Source organism: Macrobrachium rosenbergii, chromosome 15 (assembly GCF_040412425.1).
Source record: "Macrobrachium rosenbergii isolate ZJJX-2024 chromosome 15, ASM4041242v1, whole genome shotgun sequence".
Taxonomy (NCBI): domain Eukaryota; kingdom Metazoa; phylum Arthropoda; class Malacostraca; order Decapoda; family Palaemonidae; genus Macrobrachium; species Macrobrachium rosenbergii.
Window position 1 is genome coordinate 46,912,276 of NC_089755.1, and position 26,957 is coordinate 46,939,232.

General features: G+C 40.0%; 1 protein-coding gene across 20 annotated transcripts in view; it reads right to left on the reverse strand.

Moving 5' to 3' along the window:
• Nucleotides 1–25,331, reverse strand: part of cher (filamin-A) — a 292,709-nt gene extending 267,378 nt beyond the window's left edge. For 10 of the 20 annotated variants that reach the window (XM_067117610.1, XM_067117609.1, XM_067117608.1 and 7 more), the window contains exons 1-2: nt 25,187–25,295; nt 23,333–24,353 (exon numbers count right to left, since the gene is read on the reverse strand). In XM_067117610.1, the coding sequence (XP_066973711.1) occupies nt 23,333–23,678 (346 nt within the window). In that variant the 5' untranslated portion in view covers nt 23,679–24,353; nt 25,187–25,295. Of the gene's footprint in view, nt 1–23,332; nt 24,354–25,092 lie in introns of all 20 variants that reach the window. The other 10 variants (XM_067117617.1, XM_067117615.1, XM_067117612.1 and 7 more) reach the window with 3 other exon arrangements.
• Between the last annotated feature and the right edge of the window lie 1,626 nt (nt 25,332–26,957).

Consider the following 26,957-nt stretch of genomic DNA (forward strand, 5'->3'; position numbering starts at 1 on the left):
CAATAGCAACACTGACTTACTCCCAATGAATGAAACAGCATTTATTTACAATGAATCAGGGTCTATGAAAAGAAGCATTTCCTCCCATTAACAGATCTGACAGATTTTATACGTTCATCATTGACCAACGAGTTATCTACTGAACTTCAGGCTTCATTTAACCAATGGTCAACTAGTGTATATTTCTCACAGAAACCGCAAAAACGTCAACCGGTGATCAATAACAAAGAAAAAAAAGAGCGTTAAAAGGAAATTCGAACTTTCAATACCCTGTGAGAAACGATGAAAGCCATGAAAATGCCGCCACTCCACTTTCCTCCTTTTTCAAGAATTCGTTAATAGGCGCCACCACCTAAAAACTCACTAATGTCAACTCTTCAATCGCTCAATTGGTCGAGTTTTGGGCCATGACATCACCCCTTTATGACGTCATAAGTGGCGTCACATCCTCTAACCGCTGCCTCCCCCAAGACACGTAAACATACACACACGTGCACACACATGCGAAGACCACAGACTTTAGGAAAATAAGCCATCAGATTGATCTATGATTTAATACTGGAATACTCGATATTAAATAACTTCTGATTGTTTTTCATTGACTCAGCTCGCATATAGGACTATAATATATACTACTGAGCCTTGTATATTATAAGGTTAAAGATGGTCTAGGGCATGAATGCCTCGTCTCATCATCAAAGGAATGTGAGAAACTCTTCACATTCATCATGACAAAAAAGAAAAACACGAAAAAGCGGTAGCTCTTGGTACGTAAAAGGAAAGGCATCTCTTGGTAGGCGTCTGGTAACATCTCGTTATCTCCCAGTGACCATGTATGGACCGAAAGAGACGTTGAGAAAGTCACCGAATGAATGAATGTGCGTAAAACAAAAGGCGCCAAATACAGAGCTGGACTTTTGACCCTTTCCAAAAGAACACAGTAAGAAAAGAATAAATCTCTAGTCTTGATATTCAAATATATCCGGATATATGAAGACCGCAAACAAAATGCTAGACTCATGAAACTCAGTATTTAGAAGAATTGGCAGTGTGTCACAGTCCCATTACGTACATCGTGTAAATTACACAGAATATGACATTGTCAAAGCCAACCCCGTTCCCCTCTGGTCTATAACCCACATCAAAACCTAGACTAAGCCCCCAAACCCCCTCCACCCAAATCTGAAATCCAAACCTACACGGAGAACCGACATCGAGAAACCGAAGCCGAGCCTCCGAGATACCACGACCCATGAAAAACCACCGCCAGAGGAAGGCGCCTTTGGAGAAGCAGCGAGCAATCTGAGGACGAGATGTCTGTTGCGCGAGCACCGGATAACCTCGCAGGTTTAATCAAGCATAAATTCACAAACGTAAAAGGGGCGTTTGAATGTTTCAGACTAGTCTAGCACACCTGCGTAAATATGCTTTTAACAAAAATGTATATAATCATCATACCGGTTGCATGTACTACGATGCGTCAATCTGATAGCTTACAAAAGCTCAACTCCTTACTAAGACACTCAGGTATCACTAAAACTAAAAATAAGCCTCCGTCATCCACAAAGTCTAATTGACAATGCACTTATGCACTTCAACGCCCACTGCCAATTGAACATAACCCTTGAGCAACAACTCATCCGCTGAAGCATGAAAATTCCTTAATTCCTTCCCACGTATACCTGCGATTTGCATAAACAGGAAATAAGACATAACACCGTTAAATATTTTGCTCAAAAGGCAGATAGAGCAAGCAGTACTTTTACTATTACTACCCAGAATAGTAGTAGCAGTTTTCCGAGCTCTGCTTGAACCTGGGAATTAAATATCTTGCCCAAAAGCAGATAGGACAAGCAATATTTTTACTGTTACCATAAAGGTACTTGTAGCAGTATTCAAAAGCTCGGCTTGAACCTGGGGATTTCCCGTTTTGATAAGGGTAACGACGAGGAGACACTAAATCAATTCCAGCATAATCATACCAGTGTTCATATTTCATTCTGTCAATAACCAGCAGAAATTTTCAAGCAAGGTCGTCCTCCCTTTTCTTACTATTACAAAATGCAGTCCACAATAAAAAAAAATAAATAAAAAAAAACTTTACGGTATCTGGAAGTTCAGATGCTTTTACGATATTTGGAAATCCAGAAAAAAAACATGAGTACTTCAGGAGCACGAGGATGTCCAACTTGGTTTAAACAAATCACACCAAATATTTTTATCTGAGCCAGGCATATTCCACTTGGGGTTTAGACAAAATCAAACCAAATATTTTTATATTTATATCAGACCCAAGATGATTTCGTTGGGCCTGCGCAGTAGTAACGGTTACAAGCTACGGAAGGAGGGTTCGTTTGGGGCGGGGCGGGGCCGGGGGAAGGGGTTCATAAGAAACAGAAAATGTGTATACAATTAATCTTATAAGGTAATCTGACCGTATTACGGAGCCCATTTTTACCTGAGCTGTTTTCAAAGATATGCCAATAATCACAAGCTGAATCCATTCAAGTTGTTAAAAAATTCAAAATAATAAAATCAAATATAAAACTGTCTATAATTTTTCCCCGGTGATATTTCTTCAGACTTTAGAAACTCTTGACACATAGCATCGGCCTGTTTAGTAAACTAAGTACATTTTCTTTCTGAAAAAAAAAAAAATGCACGTTTCATACCAAATACACGGCGGAAAATAGCAATTTTTCTAGAAATTTCAAAACGTGGCAGTTTGGCCAGTAACTAAATGTGAATCCTTACTAAGAGTCGATTGTAATGAAAGTCCTTACTTTTTGGTAAAAGATAAGATATATTTGGCATTGTTTTTGAAACCCTCACAGAAACCCTCAGATACGAAGGCGTAATGATCACATTTTGTATCCCAAATCAGTTGATGACGCAATGAACGTCAGCATTTTGTTGCCGATAAATATATATATATATATATATATATATATATATATATATATATATATATATATATATATATATATATATATATATATCAGTTGATGATTTAATGAAATCAGCATTTTGTTGCCGATAAATATATATATATATATATATATATATATATATATATATATATATATATATATATATATATATATATTTATCGGCAACAAAATGCTGACGTTCATTGTATATATATATATATATATATATATATATATATATATATATATATATATATATATATATATATATATTTATCGGCAACAAAAATGCTGACGTTCATTGCGTCATCAACTGATTTGGGATACAAAATGTGACCATTACGCCTTCGTATCTGAGGGTTTTCTCTGAGGGTTTCAAAAACAATGTCAAATATATCTTATCTTTTACCAAAAAGTAAGGACTTTCATTACATTCTTTATGGGCTCGTATAACGGGAATCCAATGTCTTCACGAACAAAAATTTATTAGGCACCACTAGGCCTAGAGCTTCTTGCGATATAACAATGGAAAAACTGCAAGAACCGCGCAACAAGTACAGCGACTGACGCCACACAAGACAAATAAACCAGTTTTGTACATGCTTGTCTTACCACATGTCAGACGCCGAAACCATGATACAAACAAATCAACGCAGGTAGGCATTCCGCCATTGGAATAACTATACAACCCGCCCTGTGCTGCTTTGAAAGTACGCACAGAGACAAATACATACAACAGCTGTTATGCTGCGTAGTTATTCGAAGAATCCGGCAATTGATCAAGCATGGATATAGCTGATTATTGCTGCATCATGCATCATTTACACTGGATAACATACTTTAAATCAAACTATGTAATATGAACACAGACCAAATTGAAATTTGAATTCAAACACTAGGCAAATCCCGCATTTCCCCCCCCCCCCAACCACCCACTCCCGGCAACCCATATTGCAAACTGTCTCCATGGGCCACTCAATGAATAAAAGCATTACGACATCCCGAAAGCATTCTCTATTTTTCCCGCCCACTTTTCCAACCGCCGTCCACGAGAGGTCCAGAACTGAAATCACCCCCCGAAACTGCCGAAACGGTCATCTGTCGTTGTTTGTCCCTACCCCATCTCTGGGGAGGGGCAGAAGAAGAGCTGGTACGCTCTCTCTACCAAGAGAAAACTAGAAACGCACCAACGGCAAGAGAACCTGTCCCACCATTGTAATCTCTTCACCTGGGCCATGGCCCACCCAGGGCCACCCATCCTTTCCCTCCCACACCTATCCTTTTCCACCTACACACAACTGACTTCCCGACCAGCCGTTTTGCTTTCGAAATCGTTCCTCAACGACCGAGGACCAACTAACAAAGAACTCTGCCATTTACGCTTCTCCTTATATTCAGTATACTTTGATATCTCTGCCTCCCTGCGGACCTGGAGCTGGGTGCGTAAAATTCCCTACTTTCGCAGCCGTTTCTGATGCATTGACATAAACTTTGATTCCTAAAACTAAGTACTTACAGCATTTCCGCGCCAACCAACTCCATCTCGTTAACGCCCATTCGACTTTCCAAGAAGGGCAATCGTTACTTTTCGGTTTTATTCAAAACCTTACAATCTTCAACTTCCTCAAAACTGTTCGTTCTCTTCTTTTCTCCCTCCTCCCTACCACCCACTCGCCCTCCAAAACTGGTCAGACAAGGTGGAGTGAGCGCGCGAGTGCCTTCGCCGACACTGACCTTCCCACCCCTAACCAACCACCAACGCCCGAGTACTCTCATCCCACCCTCGTAAGTCTCTACCACAGACAGCCAACACCCTACTTTCTCCTGACGACAAATAACTCGCCAGATATTTAACAAAATATAGGTTGGTTAAGTGCTGAAAGAAACCGATTAGGAAACATTCTGAGATTAGTAGACATGAGCAAATGCTATTTCATCAAGGTACTACGGTACATTATAAAAAAAAAAAAGCAAGGCGAAATATGGTATTGGAAGATTATGAATGAAGATTCCCTGGATTTTATTTAAGGATAAATGGGGTAACGTTACTTTTTCACCATTAGAGCACAAGGCAAAACACTTTAAGGACAGGACGTTTCCATTGCTTAATATGAATCCCGAAATCTACACCAGCTCTCTAATCCCTCAACACCCTACCTTACCACAAACTTCCGGGCGGCTTTTGGGCAAGGACCTGTGCTGGCACTCACCTTTCCTACTCTAAACCAACCAACCGAGAAGGCTACTTAGCCCAACTAAATTCCATGATAAAAACAAGCTTTCAAAAAATTGATAATAGTGTCCGTAAGTTGGAGATTCAAGTACAGCTAAAATCTTCAACAAAAACGCACTCTTCTTTGGGCAATTTGCAAATTCATGACACGAGAAGAGTATCAGTAATCAGTGTTAGAAATTACACGATTAACGAATAATGATGCTGTTGTTTTTATGCATAGCCGGAAAATCATAACTAAAGGGACATCCAACGTCCTTAAAAAAATGCTTATGTATTCGAAAGCGAGCAGCACTAAAAATCAAAGCAGATCTGCCCGCCATATCAGAGGTATTCAAGAGGAAGATAAACTAACATCATAGGCAAAAACTGGAATGAGAATCACTACTCCTAAAGCTGTGCTCTATCTTTCAATACTCAAGGAGTAAAGCCAATGTAGCGAACAACAGACAATAATAATTTACATGAAACTTTTTAGCCATCAATATACCTAAGGCTCAAGTTTGCACACTACGTTATGCCATTAGAGCTACTTACACGACTCCCTCAAAAGTAAGCTGAATTATGGGAACGAAATATTGATTTTCAGTCTATAAATTATGAAAAAAATTAGTGCGATGCCTTTATGGGACTAAAATTTGGCAAGTATTTACTTTAATATTGCCATGGAGCTGCTGCATGTAAGAATATAGTAACGTTTTTTCTTTTAACCTTTTTATTACTTGGAGCGAGAACTCGTTACATGGGAAAAGTTACATAGCACTACCAAAAACCTCATTACGCTGAGAAAATAACGCTTCTGTACCACTAAATTCGGACTTATATTATCTGCAATACAATTCCTAATCTACATTATACCACTGCTTCAAAAACCATCATGGTTTATGAACGCGTACGCGCGTGGGTGAACCGGCATGGAATAATCCGTGAAGGTTGTAAGGTGGTGAGGCGCAAAGTTCAGCACGTGGGCGGGTGAAGTAAGAGCAGGTAACCGACAGCGGCCGAAGGAGGACTGGAGATAAAATATGCATTCACAAATAGGATGAGATGATCTAAGGATGACCTTGACAATGTTCTCGTAAGATGGTGGGTCTAGCAGAGTTGAAGGGCGGGAAGGGTCATGGGTGGTTGGGTGATGAGTATTAGTTGGGGGAGGGACGGGGAGCGCCGAGAATGCGGTGTTGCCGACTCGACAGGGATATGTGGCCACACGTCACCAATTGGCTTTTTCATAAGTATGAGTTACGGTCATGGAAAGGCCGTTAACCGAATGAAATATGTCAAAGATTAAAATGAATTGCTACATCCTCTGGCATTCAATTTCCTTGCCCACATGAAGACGGAAATTATCTTCAATATGTCTACATTCATGTGATGCTTTCTAATGGCTTCTATATTATCTTAAATAATTTACGTTGTCAATGAGATAGTAAATCTGACAAAATAACTAAATAAACGTAGGCTCATTTCAAGTACTCAAATACTAAACAAACACGTAATAAAAAAAAATGCAGGCACCAGCATTCCAAAAAAGTGGGGTGGGGGGGAGTGGGGATGTACCCTTGTGGAAATAAAGGAAATAGGCATGATGTCATCACGCAACACCTGTAATAACAAGAGTAAACGGAAGTCGTTACCAAATTACCTATTCAACTCCTAAAGGAGTCAAGGTGACACGGATCGCACAAATACGTTATTTTTCAAAGAAACTGCCGTTCATAACCAAAATAAAACACTAGACACATTGCTAATATTCCATTAGTACTAATGATACTCACAAACAAAAAAACGTAAAGCATCCCAGGAATTTAGACTTCGCTCTAAGGCATCTCTACCTTCCTAATAAAAGCGCCGCACAGGGGGTCGCTTCGGCCATCCAAGTCATAGGAATAACACATGAGAGCATACCTGCCCCATCTTCTCCCATGTTCGTTAGTAGTAGCCCCCGTACCCCATCATCTGTGCGTTGGTTACTGCAACTAAATCAGTGACTAACACAACTATAAATAGAGGGGCAGCCCTTAGACTCGGAGTATCATCTCATGTCACCTGTGGGATCATTAATCTAGACGTAGTCTTTCCACTCAATGGACTTAGGGCTAAATATTTCATTTTCAAGGTCTTACAAGGCAACACCGGTTGCCGGGATGACGTGATGGGAAAAGTAATTCGTAATGGAAGAGAAATGGCGGGAAATCGACTGGTTAGGTGGGGATTGACTAAACATTCAAACTTGTTATTGCTTGCAAATAAAACAAATATATTTTGTGGAAGAAAATAATGTAGGACAAGAAAAAAAATCATCATAGGCAAACCGAGACATGAAATAAGGAGAATTACAGAAATTGCTTGAAAAGAACGAAGATACCACCATACCAATAGCTGCAACGTTTGCAGTCTCGGTAATGATGGCAGTTTGCAAGTTGAGCAACTAAATGAGCTTGTAATTGTACTGACATTGAATTTATGTATGTAAAACATAGTATAATGAATCTGCAACATTACTTTCAACAATGAACACAGAAAAGTTCATTCGGGACTGTTGGTAACCCTGGATCAGAGTGTGAGGCATGAGGTCCCAGGTGTGTGTGTGCGTGTGTGTTATTAGTGCAACAAACCGGTGCATACGCATTTGCATAACGTATAATTATCTTTCATCGATCAAAATTTAACCTCACGGAAGCAAGGAGAAAATTCAACTAACTAAATAAACATAGAATAAAAACTACGCAACTGAAAAAGCAATAAGTAACACGCAGTTCTGCAACATAGAAACAGTACACCAGCGCTGGTTACCCCAAAATATCTCGGTGCATTATACCTGCCAAAGAGGTCGAGGTCAACAAAGACAAACTGTAGAGAACCAGCAGCGGAGTGTTTTGCAAAATTCACTGCAATTAGATCATTAGGAACAGTTGACAACGTTGGAATGATAAATACGCGAAATAACGGATGCTTTCCCATCCCGTTGATTGTTAGGAGCTCGCACTGAGTTGCCAAAAATAACATTAACCCACCATTTTGACTTCGGGTTAACTTCTTACGCTGTACACTGGCTGTATTTTTTTTTCATATATACTTAACTCGACTTCACTACAGTTTCGTAAACTGCTGGGCCAATAAAGGTGTAGATGAATTTCAAACCTCAATGAATGTTGCCAAATTCTGACAAGAGATTCACCATCAACCTACAATACACACTATATACTGTATGTATATATGTATGTATATATATATATATATATATATATATATATATATATATATATATATATATATATATATATATATATTAAAATATGTATCTATGTTTATGTATATATTACTGCACATGCACGTGACACCATAAATATACAGATATTTACACATTTTTATTCTTTTCTTTAGACTCACTTCTCCCTCTCCCAAATAAACTTGTTCCTAGACAACGAATGGGAAGACCCACAGCAGGCTGTGGGTCCTCCATCGCCCTAATACGCCAACCTATAGACTTGCCTTATATAGATAGCATTGGCTCCATGGCAGCCTTCGCACTGATGGGAAAGGCGCCTTAAAACGTACGAAACGAACTAATCTGCAATAAATCGGCGTCAAAACAACGAATATAACCGTAATCAATGTAATCAACGTACTTGAACCTAGACCTAACTTTGGTGTAAGACAACTTATAATACATATATCATTCGAACTACTGAAATCAAAGGCTTCAATTAAACAAGATAAATATATTTCAGAACCTCGAAGTAATACAAATAAATTACTTAGAACTCTTAGACAAATTTAATAAGGTCGATGTCAGACTAAATAAAAAAAAAAAGGTGAGATCATCATTTCGAAGAGCTGAAATTACAATATCCATATTTTACAGAGGTTTTTAAGAATTGAAATCTCTCCCATACCACAACAAGGGCAAAGTTGTCGACGAATTTCATTGGCTTCTCATAAGTTGGCGCCACAATAACAAAGGTTCATCGACTCCGTTCCGTAAGCACGTTCAGCTATGAGCTCCCATAGGTTTCACGTTTAAAAGGACAGGTGCAAAAAGCCCTTAGCTGCTTAGCATCATGTAATACGTCTGTATGCCTCAAGAGGGGATAAATGTAAAATCGATGGTATCATATCTTAATGAATTCTAAATGTCAACGTTGCGTAATAGCATGAAAGTGGAATTTAATCTTGTCAATCTGTGTATAGTTTTTGTACGGTAGTCTTCATACATTACACAGCAACTGTACATTATAAGTAAATAAATGTAAATTTCGTTAAATTGTAAATTATAAACAATATTCCAAAAGAGCTCACATTTCAAAGCTCTTCAACACTACTAGTCAGTGAATATCCAACCTCTCTCTCTACAAGGTAAAAACAACTGAAAACATACGGCAAAGAGAGTAGGAGAGTGCGATCACACTTCCATTCATCTGGAAAATCTCGACAGTTTTACCACACCCACAAACCACATACCTAAAACTCCATCATTTACAAGAGAAACAAATAAATGAAGAAAGAAAACGGACAAAAGTACATGAGTCTAGCTCTCGTCATCAAGGCCATCGCGACTCCAACTTGTGAGCATCAAATGCTACTTCTATTGTTTCACTTAATCGGTTCTTTCCAGGAGAAATCGCCGTGGATAAACGGTCTTCGTTGGACCCAAAAATGGCAGGTTTACGGCTGCCATCTGCTTACGAGTCTTTTGTTTGTTTTGTCAATCCTTTTAGTATTAATAAATTCACTTGGCACAATCTTCACGAGAAGCGAAAGGACCGAGCGACAGAAGTGAACCCACATTGTTTTTATATGCTCCCCTGGCGATGACATAATAAACATTGAGCCATTGTCTTAAAGCTTGTAATTATATTTAAATGAAAGTGCATCACTGTGAAAAATTACCAAAAGTTTGTTATGGAAATGAAGTACTAAAATTCACTTTTCGTGCATCACAGGAACCCACTGTCGCTTACATAAGACTAGTTAGGTCTGGTGCAGTTTTCCTTTTAGGCATATGCTCATTAATCCCACTCTTTCCCGGCTTCATAGCCCGTAGGGGGTCAGGGGAAGGGTCCGAAGAGTGCTATTATATTTCCTTTCTAACTACTGATTTTTGAGATTTAGAAATAGAGGTCAATATTCCAACAAACGAATTCTGAAAAGAATTTTCTCAACAATGAACTAAAGCGAGAAATAATATTGTAAGCCTAATAACAGCAAGCCTGAGAAAGGACGGTTCAGAATATTTATGATCTACTCTGCAATAAATCAAATCAGCTTTTGAAATTATTCGATAAAGCAAGCATTGCACTGAAGATCTACAACCCTAACTAAGGTCAGGGTTTCGTGAACGAGCTAGAGTGAACAATAGGGTTAGTTTTGCATATAAACAAAGGCGTCAAATTTAAGGGACACAAATTACTAGCAGTTTGGAGCCTATCTTCATTTCCACTGTTCGAAGAATGTTGAAGTTGAACGTGACCTCATAGCAAACAAAGGCTTTCATCGGAGAGAGAGAGAGAGAGAGAGAGAGAGAGAGAGAGAGAGAGAGAGAGAGAGAACTGTACTTAGAGCGAGATAAAACCCGAACGGACGCTGGCAACAGAGATTACCAGTTTCCGTTCCGACAGACAGATGATGTCGACACTAAATTCTGCATCATCTTCTCAAAGAAAAAATGAAAGACACTCCCCCCCCTTCTCTCTCTCTCTCTCCTTATTCAAATTCACTGAGACGAGCACGAATTATTGACGCTACTCTTTCCCTTTTATGTTCACACGTTTCAAATTAAATAAAGAAGGATAACATACCAATTAAAAATCTCTCTCTCTCTCTCTCTCTCTCTCTCTCTCTCTCTCTCTCTCATGTATATTCATATATATATATATATATATATATATATATATATATATATATATATATATATATATATATATATATAAAATATATATATATACATATATATATATATATATATATATATATATATATACACACACATACATTCCCTTCTCAGTATTCTAGCATATAGTTCATTTCATTTTTAATTCGACCATTACTTTACCATTTATACTGAGCGAGTAAAGTCATACAGTAAATTTTTTCTAAATAGTTGCACTTTATTGTAATATATACTAAAAAATATTACACAAATATTGGCCATAAATAAACATTTGTATGCTTTGACGTATACCAGTATTCGACAAAAACAGATATACTATATTTTTGAGCCAGTTCAAACCGACAATAAGCTGCTCTCTCAATAACCACAATAAATTGCTCTTTTAATTATATAGTTTATTGCTCCTCATTTTAGCCATTTCAAAGAAAAGCACAGCACTTTCATCTTGAACACTATGGTTACACTTGTAATGATAATAATGACCCACTTGACAGTTACACTTTAGAAGTGTATGCATACACAGCCAGTGTGTACGAAATGTATTAAGTAATTTTACAAATTTAGTTAGATGCGATATATAGGCCTAGTATGCTCACTCGAGAATGGACAGCTAAGCGGTTAACTGGTTGCCGAGGGGTGACATATGGGGATGGGGGTTAGGATGGGATAGTATCTACAGGGAGGAATTGGGGACTTCGATACTCTAATAAGAAATGAATTACAACGTGGATCATATGCCGCCAGGATATAATGGTTAAGGGATGAAAGAAACACGAGCTACCTCTTCGGATACATCTCTCTCTCTCTCTCTCTCTCTCTCTCTCTCTATGTTGAGCCTCTTGAAACTGTGCAATATCAGTCCGTAGGTCTAAGCATACAATATTTTCTCTCAATGTGTATTCATGTGGACCGTGACGCCAGAATGGAGATTAGATTCTTCTCCTTCACCCTCAACCCTTCACAGTATGTTGTTGTTGTTATTGTTGTTGTTGTTGTTGTGGGCGAAAAGCACTCTTTGATGTATCTGTCACACTTTCCTACGGTGAAGTATAACTTTAAAACAACTATGGAAAAACTACGCAAAAGGAAAAACTAATATACGATGTCACTATTCTCATTAAATTGAAACACGCAAGTCGTCAAAAAGACGGCGGGAGTCGTCATCATTACATGTACGACTTATAGTGCAGCAGATTGCTGTAAAAATCGTTCAGATAGTGAAACAAGCATGAAATTTGGCACAAAACATTCCTAAGACTACGCTCTTTAGAAAAGGGCGCACCTGAAAATCCAAGATGGCGGCTATTTTTCAAAATGGCCGCCATCTATGTTGAGATTCACTGGTTTGGGAGCATCTATTGATGGAATATGCCAGTTTTTTTTTTTAAACTCGACTTTAGGTTATAAAATGTTCCATACCACACATTTTATTGAAAACCCTTTACTAAATGAATTGTAACCAAGATGGCGTACAAAATGGTTGCCATAAAAGTTTTTTTTCTATCCACAGCGCTAGCAGACATAGAGACCAACTGTTTTTATTTAATGGTATATTCATGTGATCAGACAGTTTAACTAATATGCTATTTTCAACTGAAATAGTAATGGTATGGTCACATACAACATTGTGTCTAAGACTGTAACCATAAAAAGAAAAGAAGAGAAATATGGACTAAACGCATAACTAATCTATGTATAGGTCTCTCAACCTACACCTTTGAGAAGTTCTGCTGAGCTGGGGTGGGCAATGTCTTGTTGTCATGGAATACAGATCCTGGCTCTCTTCCTGAAAAGGACTTCCTAAGTGTTGCAAAGCCAATGACAGCTTGCTGACTCTCTCCAAGAATGTCTTCGCGCATGAGGTGTTTGTTCATGGTGTGTTGTCTGCTCATTAGACTCTTACTTTGAACCTCTGTTTCGTATGCAGACACCAAGCGGATGATCTCTGGGCCAGCCACCATCCATCTTTCTGAGTGCTGACGGATCTTCAGTCAGCCCAATGGCTCCGCCATCAGCCTTTATAAAGGCATTGGTCTGCTCATGAGCTTGGTCAAGAGCCATTGCTGAGAACTGGCGACTGGTCTTGTGCACAACAAAGTTGCCAGCCTTGAACCTTGTGCAACTCTGGGTGTGAACTCTCTAGGGTAAGCATGTCCTGAGGTGAATAGGCAGCCAACGAGCATAGTTTGTATTATTGTTGGAAAAGAAGTAGGGTATCAGCTCATGCAATGCCTGGCAGTAGAGGACAAAATTGGCCTCACGGAAGGACCTGATCAGTAGGAATATCACAAGTTCCATAGACAACACCATGTGCCAGAAGTGGAACTGTGGACTCTGCTGTCTTCAAGGTCACACCACTCCTCAAACTCTAATGCCTGCTCATTGTTGTTTGCTTTCAGCACAGTAGTCAGTGTATGCTGTCCTCAGAGTTTGTACAAACTAGAGGCTGTAACCTGGTGCATCTGCCGTGTCCTGGTTACACTTGCAGCTGACAGGAAGGATTCTGCAGTTCCAGATGAAGCAACTCCCTGCCTCCACCAGAGCTCCTGTCCAACCACTGCCATGAAGAAGAGTACCAAGAGATGTCATTGCTGCCATCTCAATGTGCAGACCACCAAACATTACCAGATACTTGTCTTCGCCATACTGATCAGGCCACTGCCACTGCACCTGCTTTGCTACGGCATAGATTGGCTGATCAGCTGTGATTATGGGTATCTGGCCAGGGTTCAGAAAATCAGTGACATCCTGCACTTTCTGCATCACGTGTTTGATCGTAGCAACAGAATGAGCCTGATCACGCAGGAGAGGAAGCAATGAAGTTATGGTTACTTCAAATTCTGGGCTTCTCTTCATTGAAGCGTGATGAGCTGACCACGTCAGATTCACTGCATCATCTATTTCCTGGGTGACTATGACCTTGTCTAGCCACTGATACTCCAGTGCAAGCTGTGGCCCCAAGATATCTGTGGGTGGCTTTTGGTATTGCAGTGTTTGGTGGCACAGGGTTCTTTGTTTGAAAGGAAGCTGGTGAGATGTTTGTGAATGTGTCCAGCAATTCAGGCACCGACTCACTTTCTCAGGTGCAAACTTTAGTTGCTGTCTTTCCTGTCCAGTGTTCTCCTTGGTGGGGTGCTGAAATATGGAGATGCTAGTTCCATGGAAGGAGGTAGTGGCAGTAGTTGCAGATGGGTTAGGGTCGATGTTGTCCATCACTGCAGTGGTGAACAACCCTTTTCGCAGTACTGGGGACAGACCACACCCTCCTCCACATATTTGCTAACTGTGGCATCTCCTAACTGTGCAGAGACCTCCAGTACTCTGTCATAAGAGATACTGAGGCCATACTGATGTAGCATTTCAACCAGGTTTCTCTTCCTGGTTTTGGCATAGACTGAGAGTCCCATGTAGACTGGGAATGGTGTTTCTCTGTCTTTGGAGTGTCTATGAGTTGTTGCTCCCTCTTTGTATCGGGAGTAGCAGTTGAACTGCATGAGCTGTGCAATGGCCTGGTCTGACTTTGATGCTCCAAATCGTAACTGTGACTTGATGTCAGCCCATGCTCAACCATCCCTACAGACTGGAGCAGGAGAGGGAGGCACAGAATTTCGTACACAAGCCTCAGAAAATGTGCCATCAAACCGTGACTGATGATCAAGTATAGACTTTCTGAGAATATTTGCTGCTTTAGCAATGATAACTGCCTCTGAAAGATCAGATGATTGAGCAAGTGCTTTTCCACATCCTTTGAAATGCAAGTAACATCTCTGCCAGATTTATGAGCCTCAAGTTCTGGAATTTCTGCCAGAAGTTTGTCTTTGAGTCTTGTGGAATTTACACTCTGGTGACTCTACACCTAATTGTTCCAGACGTTGTTGGTAGAGGTGGCAAATATCTGCCAGCCGAAATGTGACTGGATCATCTGAACAAAGGTTGTTTTCAACAATGTATGTCATCAGTTCTGACAGAACTAGTGGATACACATCTGATTCTGACCAGTGCTACCTTTGGTCTTTCTCAAGGCCTCAGGTAGGACCTTTTTCTGCTGTAGAGGGCACAAAGACAGGCATGGTGATATTTAAACTCCTGTGCAATGACATCCCCACCAGTCAACTTAGCAAGGAGCTTGCCATCACTAACATCTCTGCACATTCACGCAATTTCAAGTCAAGGCCTTTAGTACTAGCCTGTCTGAGATCAGATGCAGGTGCCACTTTCTCACAGAAAATGCAAACTTCATTGTCATGACTGGTTCGGGCGTAGCTTGGTACGCACTAGTCTCAGTGTTGCTGGTCTGGTCATTGATTGTCGCTTGCACGGTCCAGTTTAGTGTTGTTAAACAAAAGTTTACGTTCACATGGTATTTTGCTGCATTTTTCCTGAGAGAGGGCCTCTATGTTATCACCTTCATCCAGCCTTGCTGATCCATTATCAGCGGCATTTCATAATCACTGAACATGGGAATGTTCCTTGCCAGCATTGTGTACCCATCATGTCTAGGACATGATGACTTGGAGGTGATGTCAAGTGCTCACCTCTTTTGTCCTTCTGACAAAGACAACACAAACTCCAGTTTGTTTTTCTACTGCTCAATATTGGATTGGCATCACATTCTGCCATGATTTCACTTTTGATTAAGGCCGAGGGGTTATCCTTTTACCACCTTAAACAAAGCACACATTCCTGTATGGGATTCAACTAGGTTCGGCTCCCCACACCTAGCCCGATCATTCATCCAGTGCCATTTAAGTCCCGTGTGATCTGTACACCATCCGGTAAGTACATGAACCATCATGTACAGCCCCCATACCCTGGCTCGGCTCTCCTGGCGCTGGCACATCCTGTTCTATTCAGGTGCAGCTATCTAACTATAGCTGGTCTGGGGCTGTTAGAAAGACATTTGGGACACTAAACTAAACTATACTACAACTACTAGTCTAAGACTACAGGATTAGTAAAGCTGGATTAGCTGGCACTGAACCCCATGCTGAGTTACACAGCAGTGATGTCACCAGTGTGCCCCTGGTTGTGTGCAGACACTTTTACATTTATTAATTTTCCTTCAAAATTGATGAGTTATTTGAAAGAGATGGCCTCATTAGATCTAAAACCACAGAAACCAAGATCCATGCTTAAAACGATAATTGTTGAACGGGCATTATTTCTCATTATATTATTGTTTCTACCTTTTTCTTGGCAGCCATATAGCCCCATATTTAAAGGTAAACTGTACTGGGAAGCTACAGAAACATAATATTCACAAGAAATAGTATGGAAGAGCTTTTACCATATTGCTAGAAGCAAATACATGCCATTCTAGTGAAAAATTAGCCAAAATTGTCGATACTGGCCGCCATCTTGGAATTTGGCCGCCATATTAAATTTTTGCGTGGCCAGCGCCCTTTTCTGATAGAGGAACTTTAAAGAGCACTTGTGCAAAATTTCATGCTTGTTTCACTATCTGAACGATTCTTATGAAATATGCAATTATCTGCTGCACTATTAAGCAACTAAGTCGTCACATTTCTGTCGTTAAATTTATTTAATAGGATATAACAGAACCTATTTCTTTGTCAATTCTAACTTGGGGACATTTCAGGAAACAATTACATGACAATGGAATGAAACTTCAAAATTGCAAATATCCCTTTCATTGACGAATTCTACAGTTCAAGGTGGCTTAATACCCAGTGACCTTGCTGGCAAATTCCATATTATAATAATAAAATAAATAACACAACATTCAATTAGACCTTATTAAATGCGCTTAACACGATAGGCAATTAAACCCACCCCCAATAACAGTTTATAATTGCTTAATACGCAATGACCTTTTTGCCACGTTCAATATAATAATAATAATAATAATAATAATAATAATAATAATAATAATATACAGTTAATTAAACCTTAAGTGCGCTTCAACACGACAGGCAATTAAACCCACCCCCGATAACAGTTTATGATTGCTTAATACGCAATGACCTTTTTGTCACGTTCAATATAATAATAATAATAATAATAATAATAATAACACATAATAATAATAATACTATATACAGTTAATTAAACCTTAAGTGCGCTTCAACACGACAGGCAATTGATTCTATGCCCAATAACAGGACGGAGAGCAAGCAGATTCATTACACACGGAAACGTTGCAATGCAAAGTGCATAAACACAAGGAGCTGGTCTAATACAACGGAAATGCTAAACCCCTGAGCTATGTGGAAGGGTCTATGAATAAATTAATGGAACAATGCAAAACATAAATGATCACTGTATATCCCCGACCGCTCCTCGTGTATTTGCTGTAGGGAATGAATAAATGAACTGCAGTTTGCTCAGAGGAAATGGCAAAATGAAATAAATAAAAAGAAAGAGGTACAAGACAAAGGCATTGTTTCTTTTTTTCAAGTCAGTTAACTACTATAGAGAGAGAGAGAGAGAGAGAGAGAGACTGGGGGAGTGTGCCTACAAGAGGTCAGGGGTATCTAACCACTAGGAAGGGTCAGATGGGATGGAACCAATGGAAATGATTCACGGGGATCTAACCACTGCAAAGGAGTCAGAGTATCTAACCACTAGAAGGAGGTCAGATGTAATCTATCCACTGGAACAAGTCAGGTCGGGCTCTAACCACTGCAAAGGGAGGCAAGGCAGGGCAGATGTAACCACTGGAAAGAAGTCAAAGAGTATCTAACCACTAGGAGGGGTTAGATGGGATCGAACACTGGAAACAGTCAAGGGGGCTCTAAACACTGAGGGATCTGGAGCTATAAAAGTCAAAGCAATGAAACAAAAAAGTTTGAAGGGGAGCTAAATATTTTAACTGGATAAGACTGAAAAAAGATGAAGACTGGTAAGAAAAAAGAAAAAGAAGAGTAATTCCACTGGGATATTATGAGGAAGGTCAACCAGCTGCACCGAGCCTAGTCTCATAAAAATGCATAACGCAAATGAAACATAGCTCAGTGACGTGTATCGTTGACTAGAACTAAATTCCACATCTAAATTTGCAAGGAGACTGCGGATAAATTACTATATGGTTATTTAGTTTTCAGTGAAACAATTCTTCTTAAAAAAAGTAGCAACAGTTGGCCTACAGGCCCTCAATAAAACTTGATATGCGTCTGACTTATGGCGAGGATTAGTTTTCATTTTAACTCCTTGAGGTTTAAGAAAGCTAAAGAAATCAGCCAAACTCCATATTGACAAAGAAACTGTCCCCTAACAAACCAACCCTGCTGAGATTTGGAAACTCTACAAATAACGTCACTCATGGAGTATCTCACGCCTCAGGGTAATGATGGTCCCATAGCGCATTTATGACGTCACAATGCAAGAGACTGCACTGCCTCGGACACTAGACGAAGAGCCGGCTTTCTAAATCCGCTCTTTTGTTAGAGCAATTTGGATGGGCTTTTTTGGAGGTCGTCTCTTGCCGTGGGAGCAGAATGGGTGGACAAGGTGTGTGTGTGTGTGTGTGTGTGTGTGTGTGTGTGTTTTGAAAGTTACAAAGCTGTAAGGCCGTGTAGAGATACCTATGGCTAAGCTGCACTCAATACCATTCATACGACAGCCAGACGTCTACAGTATACTGTTATCTCGTGTATCTAAGTCTTTGATGGACAACGTTGGTCTAGAAGACGCAATAAACACCTTTCAGCCAAAGACATTTATCACCTCGAATAACAACTACGGCTGAGAGTCACTGCCCGCTGGGGAAAAAAAAAAAAACGTCATTTACCTCGGCCATGTTTGAAGCCAGATGGGCATCACGATAAGCCCTCGAGAAAAACGCCGCTAAGCGCGATGTCAAGCACCGGTGGATATTCGACTAGCTGTTAACCGCGGGAGACAGTCACCGGGAAGTAGTGAATCTAAAACCCGTTTTATGAGGTACCCGTAGAGTATTTTAATCAAAGACCCGGAGGTCTGATTCAACTTTTAAACAGAAAACACTTGACTCTCAGAATTAAGGTCACCCCAGGAACTTACCAACTGAATTATGCATACATAAATTATATATATATACAGTATATATATATATATATATATATATATATATATATATATATATATATATATATATATATATATATATATATATATATATATATACAGTATATATATATATATATATATATATATATATATATATATACATATATATGCGTGTGTGTGTGTAAACAACACGTAAAAACGGTTGGTGCTGAACTGCCTGTCATTTTCCTGCGGTATTTGCTTATATATTGAAGTTACGTGCGTCTACTATGATTTTTAAGCATATATATATAATAATAATATATATATAGACCTATAAAAACCTCATTATTAACACCTCACGCTTTTTCTCTTGACTCTAACGGATATTAGCCCTCATTTACAGCCAAGTGAAAGTGGTAGGCATGAGGAAACCACAAACTAGCAAATGTGAGCCACCAGTCGACCCAGATGTGAACAGGCACCTGCGTGATCTACAGATCAAGAAGGACATGGAGCTAGCAGCCTCATCTCCAAAGACTTGCTGAGAACCAGACTGAGTTACCCTTCTGGAGCCAACTTCTACAGAGAAAAAAAGGCTTAAGGTGTGTGTGTGTGTGTGTGTGTGTGTGTGTGTGTGTGTGTGTGTGTGTGTGTGTGTGTGTGTGTGTAGACAAATGCCCAGCCTACAACAAATAAGAATTTATGTTGTCTGACCAATAATTAATTTTGTCTCAATGGCGCTACCACAAGCAATTCTCAAAACTACATCAGGAGCCCCATAACAGAAACTGATCACAACAAATGCATGTGCTTGTATAAACACTACAATGGTTAATTCATTTAACAGAAACGAACACCGATAAGGTCAATTCAAATATTTGTAACGCTTATTGCCGAAAATACGACGATCACTACAAAAACGTTCATTGACTTTGTAGGAAAAGCTTAGCATTTTTCTTCAACACAGCAATTCTGTATCCACAATCTTCCATCCCTCGTGATATTTCGAAGCCTGCAATCAAGACAAACCGCGTCTTCTCATAAGTCTCAAAATAACAGACATGGGTGAAGAAACATAACTGCTTAAAATTGAATTGTTTCGGATTCCTGACCACTTTCCCAAGCTATCATCACCCGCTAGGTTTGGCCGTGTTCGAACCGCCTCCCAAGCAACCCCAGTTGCTTTCAACCGCAATTTCTTACTTAAAAGTCATTAAAAGCAATTCAGGCATTAAGGACAGTAATTAGCTCATGAAAACGTCCTACCCGTTCGCTCTGTATCAAAACACTTCCCACAACCCAACTTGCTCCTTCCAACGGGCAGCATCAGAGAAAAATATAATTCGCTGTCGTATTCCTCTCATTGTAAACCTCTAGCCGTTTGTTTTTTAACAAAAAAAAAAGAGTAAGCCCACTTCTCCATGAAAGAGCCCGTTCAAGTCCTACAATGTTTCAGTACGAAATACTTCCATATTACGAAGTCAAATACTATATACAACCTCTCGGTTGTATAAACAAGAATGGACAGACGATTGCGAGCATACGAACCTTCAAGTACAGCATAAACATACATCCATCTTTGCTGTAAGTGGAATGAACGGGGCTTTCAAGTGTCAAACATGTACAACAAACTTTAAAAACACACGACACCCTCATTCTAGTCGTTTCATGGCATAAATGTTACCATGCAATCTCTATCAGAGTTATCTGGTGTAAGAGAAAGATAGAGAGAATCTCTCAGTTATCTGGAGAGTAAGGGGACAAGGAGGGTGGGTGGGTCTTCAACTGACCGGAAATGGAAATATCTGTACAAATGACACCTGGTTAAGACAAACAAAAAAAACACCTTGCACATTCGAATATTTAAAGTAGCATTACTTTTTTTTAAGTAATGCTTTATTCTGAGATCTTAGGAAACACCCGTTACTACCATCTGTACTGTTGTCTATAAGCACTGCTTAAAATAATGGAAGGGCATAACATTCCCAACAAGTACCACCCGAGTTGTCACGAAGACCCGTGCTCCCAATGACCTGACATTTCAAACAGACAGTATTGAATGACCCCATACTAAGTATAAAAAAATCGGCATACCATTTCAATATACATTTGTTACGGCAATGGATATAACCAATTAATTTCAACTGTAGTAACTTTTATGAAGTTTTTATCATTTCCACTACCTCCTCTCTCTCTCCTGTGAAACCCAAGTTGGGAATCCTTACTATAATACTAAATTTAAAATATAAATAAAAAGTTCCTGGTCCAGTTTCAATAACACATATATAAAGAAAAACTCAGCTGCTGGAGTCCTCAGACTGTTACAAATCCACTACAATATTTACAATGCAACAGTACCACAATATCTACTACAATAGTTATCCCCTCATTTTAGCTTCGAATGCTAGCATATCACTTAATGTCAGGGTGTCCTCTATTTATATCCATGACAAGTTCACAAGATAATTTTGCTTTTTGTAACTTGCTTTTTTTAACTGCTCCGCAAAATGTTTGATGCCAGTACACTATTCAGTTTTATCAGCTAACAAACTGCAATAAACAGTAAATGAGATCTAATTTTAATATAGACACTATGTAACATATCTTCCAGAGTTGGCAACTGGACAATAATTTTCGATTAAAAAATTGTAATAACTTTTCAAGATAACGTTATACTTCAACATCTGAAATGAAAGGAATCCTATTGTCGATATTTAAAGATTACATTAAAATACCGGTGATTACTCCAGATTTTTTAAATAAAAAAAACCACAAAAAACAGTTTACTCAAGGAAAGCTAATAAGCGAAATGCGCCTTTGTTATAGAAAGAAAGCCCGAATTAAGAAGTCCACTATATCGGGGTTGCCGAATCGGAGTAACCCGTTGGGAACGCCCATTAAGTTCGACATATCTTACATGACTCCGCTAACCTCTCATTGATAACAATGCTATCAATGAAACCTCTACGACACCCTGTTAAGCGTAAAAACGCTTCTGTTACTAGGATTGTTTATTAAGATTCTCAGCTCCATACATCGACAGAAAATAAATCGCATTTCAAAAAAAGACAACTCAAGTTACCAGACGAACGTGAGTGAGAGAGAGAAGGATAGCCTGGGGGCACTTATCTCCGCAACGTACGAAACCCCACAAAACTGCACTTGTAACAAAAACACCACCGTCCGCACGTCAAGTAAAGCGCTCCACTTACAAACTTCAGATTATGCAAATACCAATACGAACTTCAAAAAATATACAAGAGCAGTCTCGTTATCCGCGTTCTGACAGGAACAAAAACAACACCAAGAGTCTTGGGGAATTCTCATTTGTGTATCATTATGCGACCTAACGCCGGCAGCACCTTTATCGTTATGGCTACTCTGACCTCCTAGATACAAGCATGTACACCGGCTTCTGAGCTCCAGGCGTGACTTTATATAGCTTACTCAAGCCGAATGTTTTGTCAATAATTGCACTGGGGCAATTATTCAAAACTGGCGGTTAACTTTATACTGATGGGTATAATTTGGCTAAAAAATTAAACGCGATTAACCTGCTTTAAAGTACATACAAATAAATTATTGGCCAGTTTGAGAGAAACAAGCAACAAGATATAACTAACCAATTTTTGTCTGATATAAAAATGTGGAAATGCATGATGTAATAGATTTTAATAAGGATTCTGTAACTTGGCTAATTGCAGTATTTTCAGCCACACGGTGTTAAAAACCAGGGAATAAACTAATTAATGTGAAGGGGGCGTGGCCACCGTCAACACAAAATATCTGGAAAAAAATTCTCCACTGGTCTATGTAATCGCCTGCCATATTCTGGTATTCAGAATATACGGTTCGTTTGTGAATGAGTCACATGAAATATTCTACCTTAATTAACCACTTAACCGGGTCAGCTAACACTTGTGGCCATCGAGATTATTCACTCCATATTTAACTTCACACTAACTTATCCCTTTGAAAAAGCATCTGAAATGGTAGGGAAAGTGTATTTATAACTTCGATTCTTGTAATTTTGCAGGAGTTATTCTGGGTACAGCACTCACAGCCCTGAACATACTGTAGTTGTTTTTCTTGCAAATCAGATTTTGATACAGCCTTATTAGTTACTTGGAAACATACAAAACATGAGCACACATTGAACTATTAAATGCCCTTTGCGGAATGTCATAAATCTGTGAAGTTCGTACATGTAAACAAACACGAATCCGGGCGACCAGGGCAAAATCATGACAAAACTCTATGGGTTAAACACGCAAATTTTCAACTTACCTATGTTGACAATCCTAATGTTTTCGTCCCTTTCAAGAAACTGCAAAGCCACTGACACATTTTCTAGTTTCTGACTCCTAAAGTTTGGCCGTTTGTTGTGTTTTGGGAGCCTCTTGCCCGACAAAACTTCGATAAGGGCAATAAGCCTCAAACCATCACTTAGGTCGGTTTCTAGGTTTCCAATATGCTTCGAGACGGACTTTAGGTGTTCGTTAGCCCATCTCGTGAAAGTATTCTGTTGAATTCTTTTCCACTGGGCGTCTTCCGCCAATTCTCGTTCGGTGGTGGACATCTCCTCTTCGTCCAGGGACGCCTGGTTATACTCTGAGCCACCTGAGCCGTACATCCTGAATCCACCTGATCCTGTGGTCACCGAGGGAGGAGTTTGATCTAAATGGGCGGAGTTAGAGAACCTTGCGGCCAATCCCAATTCGCTCTAGTGCTAGCGCGCGATATTCGAACTCACTTCCACGATCGGCGTTTGAGTTCGGAGGGGCCTCCTGCAGGACAGGACCTAACGGCGATAAGTGTCGCGTCTGACTTCGCAGTGAAGGCGTAAGCGTTGGTCTGCGATGAAGGAGTTCCTACGATGCGGGGGTGGAGGGAATACCCACCACAATAACGGATGCTTACTCAAGATGGTTTCCTGAACACCTGCTTATCTGCTGGTTATACTGAAGCAACAGCGTATACATATATTATCAAGGCACTTTGTCGGTGTTATCAGCGTTCAGTCGGTCATAGTTTCTCTCACTTACAGGTCACTGAAACACACACATGCAGTTATTAATATGAATAAGTCCGCGCCGTTCTATCCTAACAGTTTGATGGTCAGAAACAAACTGAAGGTGTGGTGGCCTAGAGCCAACTCAAGCACCAAAATAGCCAGGGGGACAGGGGAGGCCGCGCTGCCACACTACCCACGCCTTCTGTCTCATCCAGCAAGAATAGGCACTACTGATTTTAATGCCTCGTCAGGAGGCCCTTTTTACAAGCGGTACAACACAAGTCCAGAGTTTTTCTGAAAACAAAAATCAAAGACATCTTTAAATAGGCCTACACGATCAGCAAAGGAAACGTCACTGAATAATGTAAACTCGAAAAACAGATAAGTGAAAATTTAAAGTCATCCAGATGGGGATTTTATTAATCGTACAGATGCCTCCCCCAAAACGGGGCACTGATTCGACAGGCCCTCTGTCGCTGCTTCAGTACACATGTAAGTTCAAACCTAAATCACATCACTATTTCACATTGTTGTTCCAGACGACAGCATTGAACAATAAATTAATTTCCGAGACTACTTTGCTAGTTTTGATGCATTAAAAGTGTTCATAGTTATGTTTCGAAAAATTTACGAATAAATATAAATAAATGAGACAAATAATTTTTGCAGTTCACAATGTTATCTTCAAAAGACTCTACGAATGAATATGAAAATATAAAATTAAGAGAAATGCAAAGGCTATTTTTTTTAGTTCACAGAGTTACATTTAACAGAATCTACAAGTAAACATGAGATTACATAATACAAATTTATGTTCAGTCTTCTCAACGTTGTCATAAAGAATCGACGAGTAAACATGAAAAGTAAGTCATTTTCAAAATTCTGTTTCAGCGGCAGCAAAAAGAACGCCGAGAGTTAACATGAACTTCGAAGTTTTGCAGGACTTCGAAGTCTAACACGAACTTCTTCTCAAGTCCAACGAGATCTCCCCAAAGCGTCCACGATCTTAAACAAAAAGTCGAACACGACGAACTTCAGAGTCAGAGAAGAACTTCGAAGTCGAGCACGAGTTCCGACGTCAAACACGGACTTCAGAGTCGAACGTGAGTTCGAAGTTGAACACGAACTTCAGAGCTGAGTCAGAGAGGTGTTCCCTGGCCAGGTTCCTCGAGTCGTTGGTAGTGAGCGACTGACGGCAGGTTGCGGCATCGTCGATCGCCGTCTTGCCCTCTACTCTCTCCCTCTCTCTCTCTCTCTCTCTTTCTCTCTCCCTCCCTCATTTTCTTCTATCTTTCCTACCCCTGTCTCTCTCCTACTGGGTCGTGGTGTCAGCCAGTCCCGAGGGGCCTGTCGGCGGATGGGGGGTGCCAGGGGCAACAACTGAGGGGTATGGAGGGTCAGGGGGGTAGTGACCTGGATGCTGGGGTTAAAGGGCATCAAAAGGCCATCCATGCCACAACATATGTAATCATGCATCTTGGTAAAAACTGATGAAAAATCTCAGAAAGTAAAAAAAGTGAAAAAGGCCTTTTGGCAATAAAGCCCATCTGAAAAATAAAACAGCACCCTCACTTGGAATAAATGCAGGGGGGCCAAGGCAAGGCCCTTGCATGTTGAGAGGCCTATTCATGACGTCATCAGAGGATAGCGGGAGGTGGGTAGGTGGAGGGTGTCAGGTGGGTCAAAGATTAGGGAGAAAAGTGAGGAAAAAGAACAGCGGGAGGGGTCAGTGGTGGGTGGGGGCTAAAACATCCTTTCAAGGAGTAAGAAAGAATCATGGGGTCGGAGGGAGGGGGCCGCTGGGGGGAGAATAGTAAGTATACGGAGAGGATATCGCAATGACGGCAGTGAGGAATGTGAGGTAAAAAGGATTAGCGAAGTTTGCAAAGTAATGTGTTATTGAAGCTGTTGGTCAAGCATGCTAAGAAGCAGTGGCCGACGCATGCTGACAGGGCTCTGGTTAATTTCGATTTTATTTAATTTTTTTCTTGAAAAAAGTAAGAAAAAATAATTAATAATGGAGTAATCACAGTTTTTTAATTACGCCCTCTAGGCAAAAAAATTTTTTTTTTCAACTTTGTTTACAGCCGAAGAGAAAGGGGTAAACAAGTTTCGAGTGACTCATGAGAATCAAGAAAAATTGACCAATCTTCCAAACGAAAAAATATACAATAAACAGACCATAAGGAGTCGGATCGAATTAAGGTTTCTTTCTACAGGTAGGGGGAGAGGGACGGGAGTCGGGAGATGGAAGAAGACGGGGGGTGATGTTGTGGTGGGGTTGATGGAGAAGGAGGAGGAGGAGAAGAAGAAATTGTAGGAGGAAAGGAGAAGAAACCTGAGGTCTCCTTATCCACGTCAACCAGCGCAGATGTTAAAGCCGAATTCAGAAAGTCTACCTTTTATATATTCATCACCTGTTTTGGTCAAGGGTCCGGGCCTTGTTTAGTCCGGTATCTTATCAGCTCGGGACGACGCTATTCGTCACCTGGGGGCGAATTAAGGTATTCGTACTTTACCGGGGTCTCCAATGAACCCTTGTTTGTGGACAGACTGTATGCAAATGATGTCATTTCTCTTAAAGAGGTTAAAAGGTAATGCAGGTTCGTTTATATTCAAGTTTTGAAGGCAAACTCCCGCGCATACACGCACTACAGTCATATATACACACACATATATGCTATGGATTAGCAAGTGTATACGTATTTATGTTATATATAAGCAAATATACAAAGCGTCTATTATTTTACACTCGCAGTAACACTCGGGAACTCATCATTCTGTCAGGAGGGCGTGTGATTAAAACTGTTCCCTCCGACCCGCGCAACAGACGCGGCGGGCGTATGCCGGTAGGCAGTGAACCCCTCGAACGAACTCTCAAGAGATATAAATTAACGA